The sequence below is a fragment of the Agelaius phoeniceus genome, chromosome 14 (assembly GCF_051311805.1).
Source record: "Agelaius phoeniceus isolate bAgePho1 chromosome 14, bAgePho1.hap1, whole genome shotgun sequence".
In the NCBI taxonomy this organism is placed as follows: Eukaryota; Metazoa; Chordata; class Aves; order Passeriformes; family Icteridae; genus Agelaius; species Agelaius phoeniceus.
The window spans coordinates 5,732,326-5,757,420 of NC_135278.1; the positions used below are offsets into that span (position 1 = coordinate 5,732,326).

General features: G+C 55.7%; 1 protein-coding gene across 11 annotated transcripts in view; it reads right to left on the minus strand.

Annotated features, from left to right (window-relative positions):
- Positions 1–3,876: 3,876 nt before the first annotated feature.
- Positions 3,877–25,095, minus strand: part of DLG3 (discs large MAGUK scaffold protein 3) — a 78,919-nt gene continuing 57,700 nt past the window's right edge. For 5 of the 11 annotated variants that reach the window (XM_054641320.2, XM_077186046.1, XM_077186042.1 and 2 more), the window contains 12 exons: positions 24,962–25,064; positions 19,661–19,775; positions 15,465–15,641; positions 14,740–14,815; positions 14,065–14,164; positions 11,379–11,420; positions 10,629–10,679; positions 9,744–9,845; positions 9,406–9,578; positions 8,751–8,860; positions 8,091–8,182; positions 3,877–6,450 (listed from right to left, as the gene is read on the minus strand). In XM_054641320.2, coding sequence (XP_054497295.2) covers positions 6,344–6,450; positions 8,091–8,182; positions 8,751–8,860; positions 9,406–9,578; positions 9,744–9,845; positions 10,629–10,679; positions 11,379–11,420; positions 14,065–14,164; positions 14,740–14,815; positions 15,465–15,641; positions 19,661–19,775; positions 24,962–25,064 — 1,248 coding nt within the window. In that variant the 3' untranslated portion in view covers positions 3,877–6,343. Of the gene's footprint in view, positions 6,451–8,090; positions 8,183–8,750; positions 8,861–9,405; positions 9,579–9,743; positions 9,846–10,628; positions 10,680–11,378; positions 11,421–12,378; positions 12,425–14,064; positions 14,165–14,739; positions 14,816–15,464; positions 15,642–19,660; positions 19,776–24,653; positions 24,694–24,961; positions 25,065–25,095 lie in introns of those variants that run through there. The other 6 variants (XM_077186044.1, XM_077186050.1, XM_077186049.1 and 3 more) reach the window with 3 other exon arrangements.

Sequence of the window (25,095 nt, forward strand, 5' to 3'; positions counted from 1 at the left end):
GGGCCAGGCAGGTGCTCAGCAAGTCTGAGCACATCTGGGACGTGGCTGTGGGGAAGCTGGGGCTGAGCCAGTGGGGAATCCTCTGTGTGTGAGTGTGGGGTGTGCAGGGAGCTGGGTGGGGACCCCCTGGGTCACTGCAGCTGCCACTGAAAAGGGGCTCTGCTCCCAGTCTGGGTGATGACACTGGGACCCCAGGAATGGCATCTGAAGGGTCACACAGGGGAGCTCCTTAACAGGAGCATGGATCTATTTACTCTCAATTCTCCATTTCATGGTGAGCTGAAATCAGTTCACCAGACCTAGTTTGGGTCTCTGAGACACTGCTTTCAGATCTCTAATGCACAATGTGCTGCTTGTTTAACTAAGAAATACCTTTAAATCTGTAAAAATCCAGGTCTCAAATGAAACAGAAAATTCTTCTGGAGTCAGAGTTTTAGGAGATCCATGCTGCATTACAACACTGGGGGACTCTAAATGATGCCACAAACTCAAAGGTTTCCATCCTGCCTGCAGAATCTCCTTGGGAGCCTGCTGGGCTGCCTGTAATTACTGCTGAGTTCTGACTTGCACACACATAAACAGGTAAAGGTGTCACACTGTACCTGGTGAGAAAGGTCATGTTTGCCCAGCAAGTGCAAGGAGGTAATTATATACAGCCATAGAAGGCAGCAAACACTAAATGTGGGTTTGCCTACAGCCAGAATGATTTGAATTTTTTCCTTGCAGATACTCTGATTTCTTTTATGCTACACACAGCCCTGAAGAGCCCGGATCAGATACGTTTCAGACTCTGCTGATAGTACTCATCTCTTCCTGCACATTTTTACACAGTACATTTTATTCCAGGCTTAGTATTTACCAAAGGGTTTAAGTAGGGCAAGAATTCCTCTCCTAGTTGAATCAGACTGTAATTAGCTGCATTTCCAGTGGCTGTTCCCAGTAGGTTGTTTTTGTGCAATCACACTTTTGCAGGTGTTTTCTGGTCCAGATGCAGGCTGGTCCAGGTTATTTTACCAGGCTAAAGGCTGCTTTACAGTTCAGTACCCCATTGAGGGTGACTGTGGTTTATAAATATTTTCTAAAACAGCAACAGGTGACCTGTAAAAAAAAACCAACAGAGCTGTTCATTCTTCCCCCATTCTTACCTTTTCATTGATCCCTGTTTTCTTTCAGCTCAGAGATGTGTGCTCATCCCTGGATGTGCACAGAGGGCTCCAGAGGGTGGCATTGCAGCTGTACTTTCCTATTTTCACATCACTGTGGAAGCTCCTGGGTGTGCTGGACACTGGCTCTGTACTGCAGAGCCCTCCCTGCCTCTGAGAACACAGATGGATCCTCCAGGGCAGGAGGTCACAAACTTCCCTCCCTTTTCCCCAGCCAGTATTTTATGCCCCTTTCCCCCCTCTAATTTGACTTCTTAACCATTTGGGGAGGAGCAGCAGTGCAGAGGCCGGAGGGAATTGCAATGTGAATTGGGTGAGTCCAAACCAACACCTGGGATTGATGGGGCAGGGAGCCTGCCCTGGGAACAACGTCCTTGCTGAGAAGATCTGGGAATGGGGCAGGGCAGAGAAGAGCCCAGCTCAGCTGCTGAGCCCTGGAGCCCTTCTACCACCTCTCACCCAGAGCACCTGCAGCAGGAGCAGGGCTCTGTACTGAGGGGGCACCTCCCAGCAGACACGGGGGGAAGAGCTTTGCTCCCACTGCTGGGGCTGCACTGAGCATCTGGGAGAGGCAGGGAAGGAAGAGGGCCTGGCCTGGCCACTCAGAAGTGGTCACAGTAATCAGAAATGAAGGTAATTGGAGGAGGGCTGAAGCTCATTAGAGGATTGGGCAGGAGATTTTGTCAACTGTAACTAGGGGAGGAAATCCCACAGCCACCCCCGTGCTGAGTCAGGTGTGGCCCCAAGCAGGTATTGCAGGTCCCATAGGTGCTCCCACGTGCTGGTACCATTCAGAGATGCTGCACTGATTGACTCTAACAATGTGTAATGTTTCCCTTAGGGTTAAAAACCCTAAGGGTAAACAAATGAACCCTCATTTTGGAGGCAAGGGATATAAATAAACACTGAAGGTCAAGGTGTACCCATGGATTCTTGAAGGAAAGAGACACCTTTGACAAGATGATAAGTTTACCTGCTTCACAGCAGATGCTACAGTGCCATGAATCCTGCTGTGACAGCCTGAGGAAAGCAGAGAACAGCAGTTCTTGAAGATTGTGCTGCCAAGCATCATTAGCAACCACAGGCGTATCTAAGACAGCTCCATCAATGGAGAAAAAATGTTGAGAAAATGATAATTACATTCTTTTAAAGCCCCTCTTCCAGTAGCCTCCCAGCACAACCTGTGCTCTCTTAGCTCTTGCTTAGCTAAGACAGCTAATTAGCCAGAGCTGCAGACAGAAGCACAGACATGTTTTCTAGAGCACAAGCAGCTTACAGTCTAATTTTCTAGAAGTGTCTTAGGGCAGATTAGTTTCATGCCTGTTGCAGGCAGCTTTAGCAGGACATCTTAGGAGAGAAAAGAACCACCTCCTACATTTCACAACTGGACAGGACCATTTTCAGGACAATGCTCTGCTATTTTCTGGGCCAAGATTTTGCAACTTATCCTTAGCCAGGAAAATGGGTGGTTACAGCTTTAGCAGAGCCAGTTCCTTCTCCAAGCCACCCTCTTTCTCTTCACATGGTGTTTCTCTTCCAGAGCTTGTTCTGCCTCACAGGAGTGACAGGGTTTATGTGAGAAGGTAACCCCGTGTTCCTCTCCCCCCTGGAGCCTGAATGTTTTGCTCACAGCAGATGAGCTGACACAGGAGCTCAGGACAGGCCACAGGAGGGTGTCTGCAGCCCCACACGGGCTGGGCACAGCAGCAACAGACAATATTTCTGTGCTGCTTCTTCCCTGACTCCAAATCTGTCAGCAGGCAAGCAAAGTTTGTATTTTGAGAGTGGTAATTCTAGCATCAGGTCTGCTTAGCAAGTGCTAAATCTTCCGGTGTTTTGTGGACAACCACCACCACCGGGCTGTTGATCTGATCAGTTAAAGGAGTTTCTAAATGGTTTTGAATTTGTCCAGTGAGCTTCACAAACTCAACAGTCAGCAAACTGTATGCCCGTGCTCAGTGGGTACAATATCCTTGTTCTCCTGAAATCACAATTTGCTTCCCTTCTGTGCAGTTTGAAAGTAAAAAAGAAATTTAGTATTTAAAAACCAAACCCCTTCACCCTTCCTTAAGCTCAGCTAAATGACAAAGCAGATTCAGGCACAAGAGTACTGTGACACTCCTTCAACCACATTTATCTCTCAGTGAACACTCCTTTTCTTTGCATTTGAAGGTACTAAAAATTATACCAGTTGTCTTTACAACTTTTCTCCTCTCTGATATTTAAACAGCATGTTAAAACTAAAAAGAAGTTCTACATTAGCTGGACTATGTATTTACTTTGTTCTTATATCCAATTCAAGAACAATTACATAGGAGGGAGCCCATGGACCCTATTATTTGTAAAGCAACCCCCCCAGAATTCAAGCCATGATCCAGAATAGATTATGGTGTTGTGTCATCAGGCCAGACTTAACCTGGGTTAAAACAACCCAACCAAAAGCACTTTTCAGTGGCTGAGTTGCAGCTCTAAATAAACCCACTTCCTTTCTATATTCTTTTTTTTTTAAGGTTTCCTTTTTCCACTAGGCAAGTTCTCAGGCATCACCTTTTATACTACAAAGGCTATTTCCCCCCCCCTAAACCAGTGTCAACAGTGTCTATGTCAGTTTGCCATAGAGAAACCATATCAAGAGTTGCTAACACCAGCACCAAAAAAAAACCAGATCTGGTACACAATGAAGGACTCTACAAGAAGGTCTCAAAGACAAGAGTTCTTTGCAACTCTCTGTTTATTAAAAATATATGTCTCCTTGGAAGAAACACTGTTAACCAACTACTGTTGTCATGATTGATTCAGTACTGTCAGCTATGCCATGGAGTACATCATCTTTTCTCCACGTGACTCGAGAGAGGGAGACAGGCTATTAGGAAAAAACAGAAAAAAGAAAAAAAAAAGACAAAAAAAAGATAGGAATGTGTGACTAGCACCTTAAGGACTTTTGTTTCACTTACTCCACTTCTTCAGGGACCGACATTTATAGCAGCTGGAGCAGGACCAGCGGGGCAGGGGCTGTGTGCCCGGCAGGAACCCATTGCCAAAGTTCTGTGTGCTCCTTTAGGGTCGGTCCCAGTGGCAGCAGAATCCTCCTGCCTCCACTGTGCTCACAGCTGGGGCTCCTGCAGAGCCCTGTGCTGGCCCCAGAAGCTGCTCGGTCCCTGCAGGGCTCCTTGGGATGCAGGGTGGGCAAAGGAGGCTCCTCCCCAGGCAGCACAGGGACAGCGTCACTGACTGACACACACAGAGCCATCACCTCGGGGACAGGGAGCACAGCTCGTCCCTGCCAAACAGAGGCAGGAGGAGACTTACCTGGGCGTGCTTGGACAGCGACCTCCTGTGCTGTGGGGTGGCACTGTGTGAGGAACAGCATCCACCAGCTCTTGGTAAGGTGGGAGCACTGGGACTGGACTCTGAGTGCCCAGCACACACTCCTCAAAGGCCACAAGAGTGTCCCCAGCTCCACACAAGGGTCTGGAGCCCCACTCAAGCACAGAAGCCAAAGTGTCCTCAAAGACAGACATGTCTCAGCTTAGGGCCAAGTGTCTCCATGCCTCTCCTGAAAAATGCCAGTGCCCAGGGCATGGGGCAGCTCTGCAGCCCCTGCCCTCAGCTGCCAGCTGGGCACCTCTTCAGGGCTTTGGGGTGGCCTGGGGGCGGCAGCAGAACCCAGCTCCAGCCACAGATTCACACAGAATGTCAGGCCAGAGCCAGGCAAGGTGGCCATGCAGCCACCTCTGCTGGAGGGAGGGTCCCTCCCAGGAGAGCCAGCCCTGGCCCCTGCACACAGCAGGGCCGGGAACAGAGAAGGGTTTAATTCTGTCACTGATCTGGAAAATGGGAGTGTCCATCCAAGGCACAGCTGGGGGCTTTTCCTGCCAGTGGCTAATGCAGAAGGGAATGCCAGTGTGCTGCCACAAGCCAGAATGGGTCATTCCACCTGCACCCACAGGTACAGGGCCAGTCCAACATCCCAGGTTTTTCACAGCAACACAGGACAGTGAGTACATTTGTTCCATGTGGCCAGTAAAGTATTTCTTAACTAAACACCACAGATCTAGATTCTATTTACAATTGAGCCAGCTTAAAAAATAAGTTAAAAAACTGGATTTTATACCCATTCAGTTCATCATTGACAAGAGAAAAAATGGCATAATAATAATAATAATAATTATAATAATAATTAAAAAAGCCAACACAACAACACAATATGGTTTTGGTTTAAAATCAGCTTAAAAAAATAGAACCAAAAGGAAACCTCTCATGCAAACACATAAGGTGATGTGTAAAACAATGTGCAATTTAATATGTAGCATCATCCATTCTCTTGCTCTGCAGCCTCCTGCTCAGTCTCTGTCTCCCAGCCTCTCGCAGGGCAGCTGCTGCTCCTTGCTCTGGTCCCTCCTGCACAGGCAGTACCAGTAGGACCAGTACCAGTCTCTGGCCTGTCTCAGACCCAGGGGGGCTGCAGGGAACTGGCCTGGACGGGAGAAGTTTCCAAAGCACCTGGTACCGTTTTGAGCTCTTCCTGCCCAAGCAGACTCCCTACGCCGAGTGCTCGGGACAGAGGAACTGAGAGAACCTTGCAATAATACAACACCTTTCCAGAGAGGTCCCTCAGATTTCCTAGTCCACATACATATATATATATAATATATATATAATATCTCTCCTCTATATTATATATAAATTACATATACAGATAAATAAAATGCTTTCTGCTGCCCCATCTGTCGCACTGTTCAGAGCTGCTAGACGGTCACACTTGGAAAAATGCCCCTGGAGCTCTGATACCAGCTCATGTGTTCAGAGCCCATTGTTTCACTTGTCTTCTTACATTAGTCCTTAGCTGCCTCCTCCCATCTTGATTCTTTGTTTAGTTAATAATAATAATAATAATAATATAATAATAATAATAATAATAAAAAAACGACCTTGAATGGGTTCTTGTCTGTCTCTACTGGAGCAGTGGGAAGGTCCATGCAGGAATGGTGGGAACAGTCACGTGATGAATGATATGAGTTCATCCCAACAAAAGAAACAGGACTAGAAAACTCAATTTTGCGACGATCTAAAAAAGGGAGCAGGAATAGTTTTCATATCCCTCCCCCTCAGGGCAGAGGGCTCGGATGGGTGGGACTTCAGAGATCTTCTGCTCACAGGGAAGCAGGAGGGAGACATCTTCAGAGTTTCTCTGGGGACGGGACCCAGATGTAGTGCCCGGACTGGTCCTCAATGATCTGTTTGATTTTGCTGTAAATTTCTTCAAGAGAGTCTCCTTGTACGATGGCTGCAAGAGGAGAGAACAAGCAAGACCCTGAGCCCCAGGCAGCACTGCCCTGAGTTCTGGAGAGCCCTCCTGCAGCCCCAGAGGGCACAGCCTGCAGGGACTGAGCCAGGCGGTGTCAGGGGAGCTGCCCTGGGCCCAGTGACACAGAGGGTTAAAGCAGCACCTCGGTGGGGATTAGGCAGTGCTGATCCCAGCTGGCAGAGCTCCTGGCTGTGTGCAGGGCTGGCTGGGCTCTCCACACCAGGCTGCTAATCAGCTTTGCACGCTGTGTCAGGCACCGGGGCTGCACTGACCAGAGCAGGGAAGGCAGGGCTGAGGCAGCTCATGGGGTGCATCAGGAGCCACCCCCGAGGTGCCAGCTTCATCCCTTCCCTCTGGTTTTCCCTCTGGCTGCCTGCTGAGGGCTCCTCCTGTGCTGCAGGGGGGGAACACAGAGCTCTCAGGCTGGGAAAGGCTCCCAGCAGCAGCCCCTGCCCCATCCTGTGCTCCCCTGTGCTGCTACATCACAGCAAGATGTTCAAGAGGGGCCAAAGCTTTCTGGTAATCCAGCCTGCCTCTGTAAGCCAGCCAGGACCATCCTCCAGCATCTCTGCTCCCTCATTCTAAGTTGCTGGCACAGAACCTGAGGCAGTGACCATCTCTCTGCCCATTACCCAGTTCTTTCAACACATTTCAGCCAACAACATTCCTTTTTCACAGGTCAGCATCAAACTCGCCCTCCAAGTGCATAGTGGCATGTTGAGGGCCTGCAAAACTGTGTCATGTTTTCCTGGAAAAACAGCCAGCAGCTCTGGAGCCCAGGACAGGTCTGGGGAAAGCTCCCTGTGTTTGTACCCCAGTATTTGCCCAGCTGAAATCAATTTTTGGGAAACATCCTGCTTGGGGGTTTTCCCAGTAGCTGTTAGGCAGGTAATGCACAGTTTGGCAACATTATCATTCCTCAACTTCAGAAGAAACAGCTATTGCACTGGAAAAAGGATGGAAGACCAGTTCCTCTGCCTCTTCACCTGCCTGTGGTTTTCCAGAATTAATCATGTTACAAACATTAGTTCCTTAATGCACAAGGATGCCTGTGTCATGAGCAGTTCATCTCAGCAGGCACAAAGTGTCAGCAACCCCTGACTGGCTCTTGAGCAAAGACTACTTAGGAAGCAAGCCAAACTTCCAGTCTTTTTTGGTAGATGTTTTGTAATAACTCAGGACTGTCTCCACCATTTAGGTCACTAATTTTTAATCTTTCCTCTTTAAAAACTTCTCTTTTCTCTTTTAGAAAATGCTCCACTTTTCTCCCATGCAGGGAGTTTACTTCCTGTACACTTGTAGCACTCTGAAACCCTGTGCTTCCCCTGCTTGGGGATTTTTCGATTTTTATTATTGTTGAGGTTGGTGATAAGCTTTCACAAACTCAGAAAATCCTGCCTGACAACTTGTCTCCTCCTCTCTGACTGGTTTACTCCTATCCACTGATCTTGGAGCAGTCCCCTTGCAGAGCCCTCCTGGCAAAGTGCCATTTCTTTCTTGCTTTGATGAAGCTGGATGTTTTCCCATGACCCTGCAGTAGGACAGTGCTGGTAGAGAGGTCACAGCTGCTGGATGGAAAAATGAAGTAAATCAGATACAACCCTGCTCAGGACACTCACCTGTAAAATATTCTCCAAACTCTTGCTCAAGTTTCATGGCTTTGTCAAAGACCTTGTTGGCCTGTTCATATGTCTGTCTCCGGTTCATCTCCCTGACACACACAAAGAATAAGAAACTTTTCAGCTCTTTTTCTTAGCAATGAACAGAAGCAAAAATAGCCCACAGAGCCAGGGTGCCTGGGAATCCTCTGCTCACAGGAATGGAAGCTGGGCAGGACCCAGCTCCCAAAGGCAGCTCCCATCCCCACAGACCCCAGGCTGCCTTGGCCTTTCATCTCAACTTCCACCAGTTCCTCCCACTGCCACCTACCCCAGCCCCTGCACCACAGCACGGAAGGGAATTCAAACTCAGACAATCCCTTAAACTTGTGAGACTGCTGCTTGCCCAGGGTTTCGCATCTCCATAAAACATAGAAATAAGCAATTTGACCCCTTCTGACTTGAGAAGGGTTTTCCCAGGCCCCTTGGTGCCAGCAGAATTTCTTCTGATCTCAGGGTCACTCTCAAGCTCCTGACTCTCCTCACAGATAATACCCTCTGCTGCTGCTGCTTAGAAGAGTTGCAAGCTCAGCTTTCCCATTCTTTCCAGCCTGCTCTACCCAGGGCCAGGAGCAGCAGGACAGGCAGCTGGAGAGGCACAGAACACAGTGCTGCACTTACATGAGGGCTTCAATGGATTTAGGTTTGATGAAAATGGCAATGGGATAAAGTTGTGCTTGTCGCAACCTCTTGATAGCATTGCCAGACACATCCAGGATGCAGTGCTTCCCCTGGAAAGGAGACAAGCAGGATCAGACCTACCCACACACTCTACTCTGTGTGGGAAACAGCTTGCTCATACAGATGTGCTTGAAAAGGGAGGAGCTGCAGAAACGAACCCCACTCCTGAGACACAAGGCAGCTCCCAATGGCCTCACTTTCCTGCTTGCTCAGGGCAGGACAGCAACAAGGCAAAGGGACTGAGCCTTTGTCTGGACATGTGAAACTATTTACAAGCCCTGGGTAGCTCCAGGACTCCTCCAGAGGAATGTTGCTGCTTTGAGGGCACCCAGGTATCTCCATCCTGTGAGCTCCTGAGCACAAGGCTGGGCCAGCAGTGCCAGGCTTTCGGGTGGAGTTTGGATGACAGAGGTACCACGCCGAGGCAGAGTGACACAACTGAGAAAAGCAGCCACATGGCTTGGCAGGACTCTGGAGGGAGGAGAGGATCGTACTGTGCTTGCTTAATGTGGTTACAGCCCTTGATTAACACCAGGGGGGAAGGAGGGGAGCTGCTGAATGCATCCCGGTGCCAGGAATGGCACCTGGCACTCACCCGCTCTGCCACCGCCCGCACGGACTGGATGCTGGTGCCATAGAGATTGTCATTGAACTGCCCAGCCTCTATGAACTTGTTGTCCTGGATGTCTTTCTCCATCTGCTCCCGGGACACCACAAAGTGGTAATCCTGGCCGTCCACCTCGTTCTCACGCCGAGGCCTGGTGGTGTCTGGAGAGAGTGGGAACCAAGAGTGAAGCCAGAGTGACACCACAAACCAGCAGGGACAAACCCACCCCTGCTCCCAGCCCCCTCCCCACGCCTTGGGCAGGACCCTGCAAGGAGCAGAGCCACCCCTGTCCCTCCCTCCAGCAAGGGCCCCGAGCTGGGACTTACGGGGCACGCAGGAACCAAACTTGTGAGGGAATTCAGAGATGAGGTCGTCGTTAATTCTGTCCTTGGTTGGGCCCAGGATGATCACTGGCCTGGCATAGTGAACTGCAAATGAGAGCCACAGCCTGAGCCCCACCTGTGCTGCAGAGCTGACCCCACTGCCACTCTTGGCATGGACCTGCCCTCTCTCTGCTGGCACTGGGTGCCCTGGCTCACATGGGCACCCAAAGGTGCCTCCTCTGTGCGAGTTTATCTCCTCCTGGTCATGGTCAACATGTCCTTCCCATCTGACCCAAACCATCTGCGTGGCCCCAAGGAAGGTTCTGCAGGTCTCCAGGGTTGTGGATCAGCAAAACTGCTCCCTTGCTTGGGCAGGAGCCAGGCAACAGGACAGCTGGGCGAGGATGCCAGGGAGCTGGGGGAGTGATGGAGCCTAAGGGTCAGATCCAGCTCCTGGCAAGGACAGACCACCAAGGCTGGGACTACTCAGCCTGCAAAAGGGTCTGCAGGGTTTGAGCATCAAGCAGGCTTAAAGGCTGCAGGCTGTGGCCAGGGAGGGGGTGCTCTGCTCTGCAGCACAGACCTGGTCTGAGGCAGGAAGGGATAATCTTGTCCTCAGCTAAGGACTAAAGCTGAGCTCAGTTTTAGCTCTGGATCTCTCCCTTGGTCTTGCAGACCACAATGCAAATCTTTTCTGATTAAAACTGGGCAGTGGAGGCCATGCACACCTGGCTCCCCTGCTGCATGTAACACACGGGACTCCTCTTGCATCCACCCAGTGCCCTGCTGCTGTGGCAGGAGGGGAGGGCACACAGGACCCCCTGGCTGTGCTGGGGACACAGGTGGCCCCACTGGAGTGGGCACAGGGCAGTTCAGCTCAGGACTTACTTTCTTGCCGCGTCACTGGCTCGTACGACAGGATGGTGTCCTCTTGTCCTTCTGCAACAGAGCCAGGGGGATGGAGGTGAGCACTTGCAGCTGCTCTCCAGCCCCTCTGCAGCTGTGAGGAGCTGGCTCCTGCCCCTTCAGCCTCCCACAGCTCTGGGGACACTCCAGGCTGTCCCCTTCACTCCACCCACGGATGTGAAGCATGACGGGCATGCAGCTATGTGCCCTTGAGCCACTTTAATTATTCATGTCCCAGCTCTGGGTCAAGCCTCCTCTTTCCCTCCCCCACCACTGCAGGCTCCAGCCCATTGGGATGTTGTGTCCTCCCTGCAGGTATTTAGAGGACTTTCTGGGGACAAAGGGAGCATCTGTTGCAGCTGGATCCCATACTCTTGTACAGGCTTGGGCTCCAGGAGCCATCTATGCTACAGGTCTGGCCTCTGGCCATTGCTGCCTGTAGCAGGCACTGAGCATGGGGGATCACCACGGACTGGGAACCACCACCCTGCCCTGGAGCAGCCAGGAGAGAGCAGTGAAGCAGGCAGGCTCATTGCTACTGCCAGCCCCTGCTCTCCCTGGCCCCGAGGAGGGAGCTGGCCGCAGCATCTCAGTGTCACCAGCAGGAAGGACCAGCCTCCAAACAGAACCAGCACTGGGACAGACAGGATGGACGTGCCCAGACATGCACACTCACACAGGGACACACAGACACACGGACACGGGCGGGAGAGCAGGTGCACACACACTTACTGGAACTGCTCTCGCTGTCACTGGTGTTTGATGTCACGCCCTCTGCAAAGCAACCAGAGAGATCCCTTCAGAAGGAGCCTGGGCAGGAGGCACAGGGGCACCCAGCTGTCACCCAGCACTAGTGACCAAGGGCAGGACAGCAATGGCTCCCCAAAAACCTGCAGCCCAGCACCCACTGGGACGAGTCTGTGCCACGTGGGCAAGGGCGGCATCGTTCACCCTGGGCTGGGACATGCAGGGGATGCTGCCAGGAGAGGACAGAGAGGCCAGGAGGGCCTGCCTGGCACATGTGAGGGCTTCCCAGGCCGAGGGAAGGTGGAGTGCACAGGGGATGCTGGCAGGGGAGCAGTGCAGCATGCACACAGCGGGCAGGGAGGGCACGGCTGTGCTGGCACAGGGATGGGGACAGGGAATCCACTGCCTCTGGGGATGGGGCTGGGACACACAGAGACAAGACAGTGACAGAATGGGACAGAGCTTGGGGCTTTGCTTGCTCAGGCTGATCCTAGTGCTGCGACCACCCCACAGAGGCTTGCTGGCCGCTGCCTGCCCCAGTCAGGCCCTGCACTGGCTGGGGGTGTGCAGCTTGGCAGGGAACTCACACCCCACGGGGCTCCTCGCATTATTCTGCAGTTCTGCACATGTGGTAACCCAGAGAAAGGTGGGAACACCTCAAAACGTTGTCACCCAACCACCCCATTCAGAGCAGGCCCACCATGGCCACTTCCCACCCACACTGGAAGTGGCTCCGAGTGCTGAAGCACCAATCGACCCAGACAGGAGCAGGAGGAAGAGGATGAGGAGGTGCAGCAGGCACTCAGGGCATGGCCAACACCCCCACACAAGCTCCCCCACCCCATCCCACGTGCAGCAGAGGCACCTCAAGCCCCGCAGCCCCCGGGCTCCTCCTGCCCTGCAGCCAGGGAAGCACAGCTGCCCCAGCCACGCCCCAGGCACCGCCAGCCACAGAGGGAACAATGTGCATCGGAATTCAACTTACTCAGGTTCTTTGCTCCATAATAATCGTCACTTAACCCAGGGAAGTCCTGATTTCACAGACAGCAAGAAGGGGGAGAGGGGGAGAGAAGACAGCGCAGGAAAAAGGGGAGTCAGAGGGATGGGGGAGACAGAGCCAGACCAGCATTAGTGACAGGAGTGCAGAACGGCCCAGAGCTGCAACTGCAAGTGAGGTTAAATATCTTCAGCCCGCTGCCAACATCTTGCCTTGTCTGGCTGGGCCCCCCCCGCCCCCCAAGCTCACCCTCTCTGCCAAAGAGCCCCCAGGAACCACCCTGGGCCTGGGGAGGGCAGGGCAGCCACAGCAGCATCGCTGGCAGCAAGCAGTTGCAGCCCTGAGCTGCTGGCACAGGGGCTGAAGTGTTTCCCCTCATGGGGTGTACTGGCAGGGCACTGTGTCTCAGTGCCTCCCCAGCACAGCACACAGTCCTGTGACACGTGGCAGGAGGACACATTTCCCCCCAGCTGTGTGTGTCAGCTGCCCCACACCCCAGTGCTTGCACAGGCTGTGGAAATGTGAGGCAGAGCCCCCCAGGCAAGCTGGGATGGACAGGGCAGAGCACAGGGAGGGAGCTGGCTGTGTGCCTGGGACACAGGCAGGTAGAGAGGGGCCTGCCCCATCCCCACGCTGTGTCATCTCACTGCAGGGCAGCCAAAAGCCAGCCCCAGGTTCAGCACTGATCTCACTGGAGCCCAGCCATGTGCAGGCACTACCAGAGACAGGCAGACACACAGACAACCTTCAGCACGGCCAGAGGCTTGGGCTGTCTGCTAAAATCACTGGAAGCTGGCACCAGCCTGCCATGGGCAGCACAGGGATGCAGGGAGCCCTTGGAGCAGCCCAGCAGCAACTCCTGGCTCTGTATGACAGCCAGGACAGCCCCAGAGGGGAGGGGATGTGCTTGCTCTGCTGGCACTGGGGCACAGACACAGCTCTGCCTCGTCCACTGCCCCTTCCCAGAGGTGTGGGCACTGCCAGCTGGATGCTTGTCCAAGGAGCAGATGCAGCTCAGCACTCAGAGGAGGGGCTGGGTTTGGGGAGCAGCTCCAGTGCTGCCCACATCAGGATTTGGGGCAATAAGATAAACACACTGCCTTTACTGGGAGCCCCAGGGTGGTGAGAGCTGTGGACCTCCAACATCTGCAGCCAACTACCAAAGATGAGCCTCAGCTGTGGGTGGCCAGCAGGGTGATGGCTTCCCTGTGTCCACACTGGAAGGGCTCTCCAGTGGGAATGTGAAGCTGTGAGTCACTTCTAGGGAAGATGAGGCTGGGACCTCCCCAGCCCTGAGCCCTGGCAGGGACAGGAGAAGCTCTGCAGGAGGCAGCCAGCCCCTCACTGGGAGGGAAGCAGGCAGAGGGATGGAGCAGAGCCTGCAGCAAAGGGGGGAGAGCAGGGGGAGGCAGAGCAGGGAGCTGGGTGGGTGCAAAGTTGGATGAAAAGATGAAGACATTGAACATGAGAGAAAGGAAGAGAGTGCCAGACTGCAGCTGTTGCTTTCATTTCAAGTTCCAGTTTCTCCCTAGCTGCTGGCACAACTGTGGAGCACAGACCTGAATACAGGCAGGTGCCAGGACCCCTGGCTATGGAAACGTGCTGAATCTCTTCCCTCAGGGCAGGGAAGCTGAGGGGTGCAGGCTTGCCCCTCTCTGGCCAGCTGCTACTTACGTTCCTGTCCGCTGCTCTCCTGGGCCAGGTTCTCTTTGCTCTTGTAAAATGGGAACTTTCGAGAGAGGCGGAAACTCTTTTTACGTTTCGTTTTGATCGACTGAAGAACACGGAGATGGGAGGAGGACAGAAAAAACAATGGTGTTTAACACATGTGGGGGAAATTAAAATGGAGAGACAATGAGGAGCTGTGGCAGGGCAGTCACCCTCAAATGAAATCATGGAGATTAAGTGAGAACTGTAATGCAGGAAAAAAAATTAAGCATGGAGAAAAACATGTGGTAGGGAAGCTGAGAAGCTGATGGGGCAGTCAGTAGCTCTGCAGGGGTAGCCAGGCTGTTCTTCCTCTCTTGTTGGCCTGTTAGGCACTGCTTGTGAGGTGTGAGGGCAGCTGCCTGCAGGCAGCTCCAAGCCATGAGCTCTGCCACCCCATCACTCCAATCATGGGTCCTTCCCAGTGCTTTCACACCATCCTGGGCTCCTCTGCTCAATCACTGCATATTCACAGAGGCTTTGTGCCAAGCAGATGTGGGCCTGGGGCAGGTCCGGTCACACAGCTCTTTGCCTTAGAATTGGTTTGAGCTGCCCCATGAGGAGCTTTTGCTGCTGGGACTCATCCTGCCCTCACTAGTTACCAGTTCCAGGTGCCCCACTGAGCCCCAGATCAGCACTTACCCTGTTGGACTCAATCATGCCAGTCCTGGCGTGAAACTTCACTGTTTTCAACCGTGCTCTCTCCTTCTTTTCCACCCTGATCAGGAGAGAAAGAGCTGCTAGTCCCATCCATGTGCCCTCCACGCTGCCCACGTGGCTCCAGCCAAAGGCACCCTTGGGTGGTGGCTCCATTGGCAAATGGAAGCTCCTTCCAAGGGAGGGGCAGGTGTGGAGCTGCCTGCCCAAGGTCTGGGCAGCAGCAGGAGGAGCCAAGCCAGCCTTCTCAACAGGGATAGGGACAGACTCAAGGCTGGCTTTGCAGACCTGAAGGCAGCAGCAGCAGCCAGCTCCTCTGCTCTCTGTGACTTCCCACCTGACAGTGGGACCTGGCTACAGAGCTGGGCAGACTGACAGAGGACACAAGGAGCAGCCCTTGCTGCTGTGCCTCTGCTCTCACAGAGACCCAGACTGGCTAACACCAACTCCCCATGCCCACAGGGACCACAGAGGGGGCTGACCACTCCCCTCCTCACCTGGAGTCTCCCCAGCTTTGGAGAACCTGTCTAGGGAGACCTGCACACAGCCCCAGCTTGCAACCCAGCTGCCCTGCAGGCTGCACAGGGCCAGGTGCACTGGGACCACAGGGAGACCCCAGCCTGAGCAGGGCCCTGGGGGCTGCAGGGCTTGCAGACCTCATGGAAATCCTGGGCTCACCAAGTGTGACAGCTCTGCTGAGGGACACTCACCTCTTCTTGCTGGGGATGACCCCGATCTGCTCGCTCTCGCCGTGGGCTGTGACCAGCCTGGCCTGCCACCACTCGTCATCCGAGGCGTTGATGACGTGCAGGATGTCCCCGTAGGAGAAGCTGAGCCCCTGGCTGGGCAAGCAGCTGTCCCTGGTCCGGTCATAGTCAAACAGGGCTCTGAGGAGGGGCAGAGAGCACAAGGCCTTCTCTGAGCATGGCCAGGCAGCGAGGGCAGCAGCAGTGCCACCCTCCTGGGGCACTGCCACCGTCACACCTGACAGAGTTTAACCCAAGCCCTGCCAAGGTGAGCAGTGCTGGCAGCCACCTGAACACCCCTCTGCACAAGCCCTGAGGAGTGCAAGGCAGGAACCAGAGAGAACTCCCTGCTGACCTCAGCTGCAGGATGCACATGAGCCACACTCAAAGTGCCTGTGGTTGGTGAGCAGGCCAGGCCCACAGCAGCAGCCTGAAGAAGGGCTAAGAGTCCCTCTGTGGCTGTGGGGCCAGGGAATGGGATAGGGAACATCAGACCCCACTGCTGGTGGGTGGCTGCACAGGCAGAGACCACCAGACCACCACAGCATTGAGCACAGCCTCTATTTATGTACAGAGCCTGTGAATGAGGAATGCATCTCAGAGTATATATATCTGCTTCCACAAGTGATCCTTTTCATAGCCCTAAACACCTCCCCTGAGAACAGTTTATTGAGTTTAAAATTATCTTCAAAATTAAACCAGTTATAGAAAAAAAGAGTTTGGTTTTTTACTAGAAGAGCACTAATGCTTTTCCTGCACATGTACATCACACACAGCACTGCAGCCTGTACCCATAAGCTGCTCTCAGAGGCTTCACCTGCAACTTGTTCTACTCATGTCAGATCACACAAACTGTGTCTGCTTTGATGCATCAACTTGCAAAAAGACAAAGAAAGGAACGAGTCACTAAAAGTACTGGCAGCAAAACCCCTGTATTTGCTCCTGGGACACTGGCCCCACTGGGCCCCAGCCCAGCATGAGCCCAGGCACTGCAAACACTGGGTTGCTGCTGGTTTAATCCTGGCCCTAATAAACCTTCTGCAAGCAGGAGAGAGATCCTCTGTTCTGCTCATTGCTCCCTTCCACTGTGGGATCATGTGGCATGTCCCTGGGGAGCAGCAGAGCTTGGAGGGCATTTCTGCCAGGGGAGTGCTGGGCTATGAAACCTTTCAGGGCACTTGGGGATGGGTCTTGAATGGGAAGAAGAAGGGCTGCCCCATGGAGAGGGCTCTTTGGGACAAGACCCGATGTGCCCTGTGCATCCAGAACACATCTGGTGGCTGAATGTTTCTCCTTGCCCAGCCTGCTCAGGGCTGGGGCAGCCCCTGTGCCTGTTCCCTCTGCAGGGCAGCAGGCTGGAGCTGGCAGCAGAGCACCAAAGGGTGCTTTGGCTGGAGGTAATCAAGCCTTGCAGGCAGCTCCAGGCCAGGAGATAAGGCTGCATGTGGCTGGCAGGCTGCTGTGAGGTCAGCGCTGCTGGCCAAGGCCCTGGGGAACTGGTCAGGCCGGTTCCCAAAGGCAGGCAGGCTGTGAGGAGCCCTGCCCACTCTGTGCAGCCTGCCCTGAACAGGGCCCGTGCTCCTCCCTGCCCACTCTGTGCAGCCTGCCCTGAACAGGGCCCGTGCTCCTCCCTGCCCATTCTGTGCAGCCTGCCCTGAACAGGGCCCGTGCTCCTCCCTGCCCTGTCTGTGCAGCCTGCCCTGAACAGGGCCCGTGCTCCTCCCTGCCCTGTCTGTGCAGCCTGCCCTGAACAGGGCCCGTGCTCCCTGCCCACTCTGTGCAGCCTGCCCTGAACAGGGCCCATGTTCCTCCCTGCCCTGTCTGTGCAGCCTGCCCTAAACAGGGCCCGTGCTCCTCCCTGCCCTGTCTGTGCAGCCTGCCCTGAACAGGGCCCGTGCTCCTCCCTGCCCATTCTGTGCAGCCTGCCCTGAACAGGGCCCATGTTCCTCCCTGCCCTGCAGAGTGCACAGGGCTCACTCTCCTCCCTGCCCTCTCTGTGCATCCTGCCCTGCAGGGCCCACACTCCTCCCTGCCCACTCCATGCAGCTCGCCCTGCAGAGCAGCACAGGGCCCATGCTCCTCCAGCAGCAGCCACCAGCACCCCAGGACAGGCAGAGCAAGGTCTGTGCAGGGGCAGGGCACCTGCAGACCAGCACAGGAGGTCCTGGCACCCCAGGGCACGGTGGTCCAGCAGACTGGCCCCTGGCTGTGCTGGCATGCAGCACCCCCGTGGCTCGGTGCCCCTCGGGGGCACAGGGGCAGACGGCAGCTCCACTGTGTCCCCAGGCCAGCTCCCAGCACTCACAGCCAGGAGAGCAGATGGCTTGGCTGGAGGGCAGGGGAGCAGTGCCAAGGACTCCCATGGCGTCCTCCTGGTGCCCAGGCACAATGCCTGCCTGACCTCCATCCCCACCCAGCACGGCCCGGCGCTGGCAGACTTTGCCCTGCAGCAGGGCAGGGAGGTGACGGGCAGGATGTGAACCTGCCTTGCCCCTGCCTGTGCTGCACCAAACTCCAGCACCCCCAAATCAGCTCCAGCAGGCACTGGGGTGCCCAGCTCCAGCCCTTCCACAGCACACAGGCTGCAATGCAGCCACACAGGGCTGACTCAAGCAGCTGGGTAGCAAGTCCTGTAATTGATGTCCTGTCCACAGCACAGCAGCTCAGCTGGTTTCGGGTGAACTGTGCTTGAAACTACCCCGCCCAGAAGGGCTGGGGCAGCCTGGGCACCCGGCAGCTCTTCCAAGCACGTCTGCAGGGTGTGTGTTGAGTGGAGTGCTGTGATGGGCCACACTGGGGAAAAGCTCTCCCCTGGGATCACCCTGTCAGCAAGGCACAGCCCAGCTCCTCCTGGGTATGTGTGAGGGGCTCAGTGCTGTGGAGGCCTCCAAAGCCCCATGGGGGGGATGCACCAAGAATTAAGAAATGGTACAAGTAGTGTGGAGGCAACAGGGAGCTCTCTGGTTCACAGGAATACTTTGACACATGAGCACCTTTCCAGGCAGAAAACAGGCTCAACTCAAGCTGGACCCAGCCTAAACCCTCCTCCACATCAGGGTGCCCACAGGACAGCAGGGGAGTGAGGGCAGGATTAACAAGATGATGTTTATTCAACACTGCACCCAGCTTGTCGCACACCCCCAGGAAGCCCTGAGATGCTAAATCAAGCAAGATGCCTGCAGAGACTTGTGGGAAGGTGTGAACTGCAGGAACCCAGAGCTGCAGCTCTCCCCTCCTGCCATACCAGGCTTGCAACATATCCACCCTCCCTGAGGTCCCTCTGCATGGAGCAGCCATGCAGTGGGAGATGCAGCTGAGGCTCATGCAGCCTTGGTCCTTGCCATCCTTCTCACAGGGAAGGAGAAGGAGCATCCCTTGCTCCTGCCAGCTTCACCTGCAACAGGCTGTGCAGGGTTAGGATTTACAGGATTATTTTAATTACCAAGTTAAAATTACTCATTAGCACTCATCCCACTGGCGCTGTGGCAGGCAGGAGGTGGCAGGAGGCAAGCAGGGATTGTCCTGTCCACACAGGACTTGCAGCAGTTTGAGCTGCATGGCTGTTTAACCCCTGCCTGCCTGTCCTGCACCTGGCTCCAGACCAAAAGTGCTCTGAGGGCTCAGAGCAATAATCCTCCTAAGAGCTCATCTCCCATCCAGCCAGATCCTGCCACAGGGATGGCAGGACGAGACAAGGAGAAGCCTGTTAGCTGGTTTGAGGAGAGTGCCCTGAAAGCTGCCACGAGCTGCCTGGGGCAGAAGCAGGGCTGGATGCCCACCATTTCCCTGTTTTCCTCAGTGTGTTGGGCTGGCCAGCAGCCACCCAGGCTCTGCAGAGACCACTGCTTTCCAACCTGGAGCAGTCCTTGGGAGAGGCATGCGAGCACCCAGCCTTGACAAGCCAGTGCACAAACCTGGTGCTCCCTCCAGGCTTTGTGATGCATCCGTGGCACTCATCCCCTGGTCCCTGACACACTGAGCTCTGAGGCACTGCAGAGCCCAGGCTGAGCTGTGACAGCCCCAGGAGCCCTCTCCACCCGCAGGGATGTGCCAGTCCCTGCTGGAGGCTCTGCACAGCCCAGGCTGAGCTGTGACAGCCTCAGGAGCCCTCTCCACCCGCGGGGCTGTGCCGGTCGCGGCGGGAGCGGGCGGGGCCTTACCGGACGTAGAGCGATCTCTTCTCGCTGGTGCGGAGCGAGCCCGAGCCCGAGCTCATGCTGCTGTTCATCATCTGCTCCCGCAGGTCGTGGATCTTGGACTCGAAGCGGCTGTACTCTGTGGGGACAGGGCTGCTCAGTGCAGGCACGGCTGGCCCAGGGCTCATCCCCACGAGGCATCTTGCCCACCAGCCTGTCTGGCCCTGCACACAAAGCTGAAGAGGTTACAGGAGTCTGCAGGAGTCCAGGCAGGGCATCTGGAGCAGGCAGGGTCCCAGCTGCTCCCAACCCCACCACAGCTTCCCACACTGCAGCTCAGGCAGTGGCTGCTGTGACCTCCACTGCTCCTTGAGGGAATGGCTGGGCAGGACTTGGCAAGCTGCTGACCTACAGAGCAGTTCAAAACATGGAGAGAGAGCAAAAGCCCCTCCAGGAGACCAGTGCCCACCAGCTGGAGCAGGGAGACACAACCACAGCCATTGGGAGAGCCCCCAACTACCGCTCTGCTAGCAGCAAACACCTTCTCCTAAGCAGGAACGGGGAAAGGGAGGCAAAACACAAAGTCCCTGCCCTTGGAAGAGGAGCAGGGAGGAAGAATTCACCTTTTGCTTCTACATCCCAGCAGCAGAGATGTGCAGGAAGAGCTGGGGAACCCTCCAGAAGACACCAGCACCTTCCTGCCAGGCGGCTGGGCAGGAGCAGCGCTGCAGCAGCCCGACCTTCAGCCTCCAGCCGGGTGTAAAGGTCGGGCTGACACACAGGGGTGGAGGCTCCAGGCCTCCCTACCCAGGGCTGAATGGGGAAAGTGCAGCTGCGGCTCCAGGAAAGCTGCTGGCACTGCCACAGCCCACACTGCCAGACCTTGCCTCACATCCGTCATTTTGTCCCTTGGGCAGTTACAGGTGAGAGAGGACCAGGCTCATTTGTGCTGTAAGACTTGCCTACAAAGTCTTGTCCACGACCCAGTGGTTTAGATGTGGCTTGGGTTTTAATTCCGGGGAGGGGAGCATGGCAGCTGTTGAGGCAAGCACTCACTGCAGAGCAGAGCCACAGCTGTGCTGGGCTTGTGGAGCCACCTCACATGGGGGGAGCAGCAACACTGCTCAGAAATGCTCTGTGGGCTTTGTCTGGGAGCCAGCCCCTCTCCCATGGACTGTCAGTGCAGACAAAAGCAGGGCTGGGGTTATGGGATGGTGCAGCTGCAGCTCGGCATTTCCTGACTCCAGCCCTACAGCCTGGGGATCCCCCTGCTACACCCACTTACCAAAGATACATTCTTACTTAAGGATTGGGAAAAAAAAAAAGGCAATACACACAAAACTGCCAAGTGGCACACAGAAACTCCCTGCAAAGCCCCTTCTCCTGCCATACAACACCCAGAGCTGCTGCAACAGCAGGCAGGGTCAGGTAATGTGGGGACCAAGAGAGCCCCTGACTGCCCCACGCCAAGGGGCACCCACTGCCTCACCTGCCTTCCTGCTGGCAGAGGGAAACACAGATGCAGCAAGGCATGGACAATGCTTATTTTACAAGAAAACTGAGTTCTGCCACCCAAGCAGCACCAGGGTTTTATGGAGCTCTCAGCAGAGGGAAGGGAGCTCCATCCCACTCCACATCTCCTGACCCACACAGCTCATTCTCCCTGCAAGACCCATAAGCTCTTGAATCCCAGAGCAGCATCTGTCAGAAGTGGGTACAGCTTCTTTGTAAACCCTCTTAGGTACAGAAGGGCTGTTTTTCCCCCAGAAAGCACCACTACAGCCCTTGTCCCCCACTACTCCCTGGGTCATGGCAAACCCTGCTGGGGGCACAGATTCCCTGCACACCCACACTGAGGGGAACACAGACTCACTCCTCCTGCAACACTCTTCTCCACAAGAACTGTGGAGGATGCACTGCCTGGGACTGGACAGGAAACACAGGGCAAAAGGAGATTTCTCCACCCCAGCATCAAGGTGGGGGTGTTGGAAGGGCAACCTGTGGGTCCCACTGCCCTGCCAGAAGTGGCATATGAATCCCTCTGCAAGCAGCCCAAAGTTCTCAAATGTCCCCATTTCAGCTGGGGCACTCCATGGAAAGAGCCTTTCCTAGTTTTGTTAGAGTGGTCACACTGCTGGGAGGGGTGGGCAAAGCCCACTAACATGACAAGAAACACAAACCAGGCTGGCTGCAGCAAACTGAAGGACACAGGGGCTGCTCTGCCTTTAACCCCAGAGAGCAAACACAGTCCTGCCCTAGCAAGGGCAAAGAGCCACCAACCCACATTTGCTCCAGTTGAGGAGGGCAGAGTGGAGGAGCAGCCAAAGCAAACCCACTGCCTCAGGGCACTGCCAGGTGCCATGGGCACCCTTTAGCTGCACATTGGAGCAGCCTGAGACAATTACCAGCAGATCACCCCCAGCAAGGAGTGCTCCTGCCTTTGCTCCCTAACTTAGGGACACCTCGGCTCTGGAACACTTCCTGTGCAGCTGAAACCCTCCCAGGGTGCAGCAGGGAGGTGAGCCAGGGCTGATCCCCACAGTGCTCAACACGTTCAGGACATGCTTATCAACACTGCAAAGTATGTAACAGGTGAGCTGGCACCTCTTGCCCTGAGTGCCATGGCACTGTGTGCCAGGATGTTTGCTCTTCTCACTCAGCAGCTCGATAAAAACACCCCTGCACCCTCCCACTGCTTTTCCCTTTCCAGGGTGTGGGTGTTCCTAGAGCTGGGCTGATTCTGTCCCCTGGGGTGAGCTCCATCCTCGGTGGAATCCCTGAGTGTGCACATGCTACAGATCACTACCAACAGGCAGGGATCACCTGCCTGCCCCAGGATCCCAGAAAGCAGCACACGTGTGTGACACACCTGCAAACACACCCAGCAGAGCCAACAAAGCCCTGGGTCTGCAGCTGGGCACCAGAAGACAGCACAAAGGAAAGACACTGGCAGACAGGGGAAAGCAGCTCCTGAGTATACATAAAGCCCTGGATCCAAACACTTCTGCCAGGCCAGGCCATCAGCAGAGCCCAGAAATGCTCAGTCACAGGTTTCAGCCCAGCCACTTGCAAAAAACTACTGACAACTTCAGCCCAGCATTTTAGCACCCTGACCCCAGACACCTTCCCTCTGCACAGGCCCAGGAAAGCAGAAGGAAGCACAGCCACAGGGAATGCTCAGAAGCTTTTACAACTCATTGCACACCCCTGGAACTCCCCTTTGAACAGACTGACTCAGAGAAAGGCCATAATGTGACTTTTTATACTTTCAAGTGAGGAATTCAAAGCTTTGTTGCATGGGTGTGAGGAGGGGGAATTGCTAAATCCAAGTGCTGGTGATAGCAGCAGGCAAAGGTCAGGGGGAGAAGTGCTCAGAGGGAACAGACCTCACAAAAACTGAGGAACCATCACTCCCCCTCCTCAACAGCAGGCAGCAGTGGTCAAAGGTGCTGGTGCTCAGAAGAAAGGTTCGAAAGAGAAGCTGCTGTCCTGCCTTTCTTGGTTTGGTCTTTGCTTCTTTTCCCTCCTAGTGTCTGGCAGGACAAAACAGGCAGGGCCCCTCATCCCCCGAGACCTGCACAAGCAGCCTCTCTGCCCCCTGGAGCCCCAGCAAGGTCAGGCACAGAGCACACTGTGCTCATCCAGCACCCCAAGGCAAGCCCTGCCCATGCTCAGGTACAGAGACAGGTGCCATCCTCCACTTCTGCTAGCGGGGAAGAACTTCTCAAATCCCCTTTCCACCAGCATCTCCTCCTTGGGCATCCTACAACCCAGCTCTCCTGCTCTTCCCACATGACAAACATAGAAAAGGCAAAGATTTGAGAGCACACAGCCCATTGAGTGGGTCCAGCCTCACCCACACTGGGGGCTCACACCCACCAGGGAGATCTTTCTCCATGACTCCCAGCCCTTCAAGCCTCTGGAGCACTCAGGGCAACTTCCAGTCACAACAGCCTGTACTCCACAGCCACAATGCTGCCTCCCGGGGTGGCTGCAGCCCCTGTGCTGGGTGCTGCTGCTCACACGTGCCAGGAACCATCATGGATGTGGAAAGTCACCAGCTACAATACACTGACATTTCCGCCTCGGTCTAAGGGGGTTTCAAAACATTTTGTCCAGTTCGACATTTAAGAATCACTCTTGGTTGGTGTCTTTGCCAAATCTCAAGTGGCAAAGGGAGCCAGAAATACGAGAACATTAAGCTCTTCCTGGAAAGAAAGAAAGGGGAAAAAAAAAAGACAAAACAAACAAACCCCACACCCACAGCAGAGCCTGAGCAGCACCAATGACTCCGCACCCCAATGGCCTCTGCCATGGGATGGAGGAACAGCGGACAGCGGGACCTCGCCCAGCGATGCCCCAGGAGGCACGGGATGAAGGGCATGCCTAGGGGGGACATCGGCCTCCTTGAGGGGACGGGAGCAGCTGGTGGGGAAAGCTGGTGGAGAAAGCCCGTGGGGGCCAGGGGAGAGGCGTTTTCCAGCGGACGGGAACGGCGGCATCCCCGCACGTGCACGGCGCGGCCCCGGGATCAGCCCCGGGATCAGCCCCGGCCCCGCGGGCCGCCAGGGCTCCCTCCCAGCGCTCGCCCTCCCAGCCCCCGGGCCACGCTCCAGCCGCCCAGCCGGGCTCTGTGCGGGCACTGCCCGCTCCCTTCCCGCTGCCCCCGGCGGCACCACCCGCCCCGGCCGCTGCTGCCGGGGAATCGGAACCCAGCGACAAGGAAAGGCTGGGGCGGCGCCGCAGGTGGGATGCTCGCAGGGGGGGACGAGCCCCAGCTCAGCAGCAACGCCCCGGTTCCAGCCCCGCCCGCACCGTGGCCGCCCTCCGGGACCCCTGAGCTCTCCCGACCACGGGGTCCCTCCCGCAAGGCCCGCGGGACCCCACGGAGCCGGGCCTCGCGGCGACGCCCTCCGGCAAGCAGAGCTCTTCCCCCTCCCCCGAAGATGAGCCTGGCCCGTGGATCCCCCCGCGGCCCCGCTGCCGGTGGGTCCCGGCGGGGCTGCCCGGCGCTCACCTGAGGCGGGGCGGCCACGGCCCCGCACCCCCCGGCCCGCACACAAAGCCGCGCAGGCACGGCCGGCGGGACGGCGCGGCCCCGCCCCCTCCGCGCCGGCCAATCGGAGCCCGCCCCGCCCCCGGACCACGCCCCCGGCGGAGCCTCGCCCTCAGACCCCCGCCCCGGCCTCCCGACCGCGCGCCAGCCATGCCCCGCCCCCTCATCTGCATATCACAACTGCCTCATCTGCATAGCCACACTCCTCATTTGCATGTCCCGCTCCCGGTCCCACTCCCGGTCCCGAGCGCGATCTCCCGTGGCGGTACCTTCGGGCCGGTACTGCGCGATGATGGTCACCGTCTGCCCCGCCCGCTTCAGCGCCGCCGCCGCCTGCTCGTGGGTGGCGTTGCGAAGGTTCACGCCGTTCACCTGCCGGGACACAGCGGCTCCGCTGAACCAG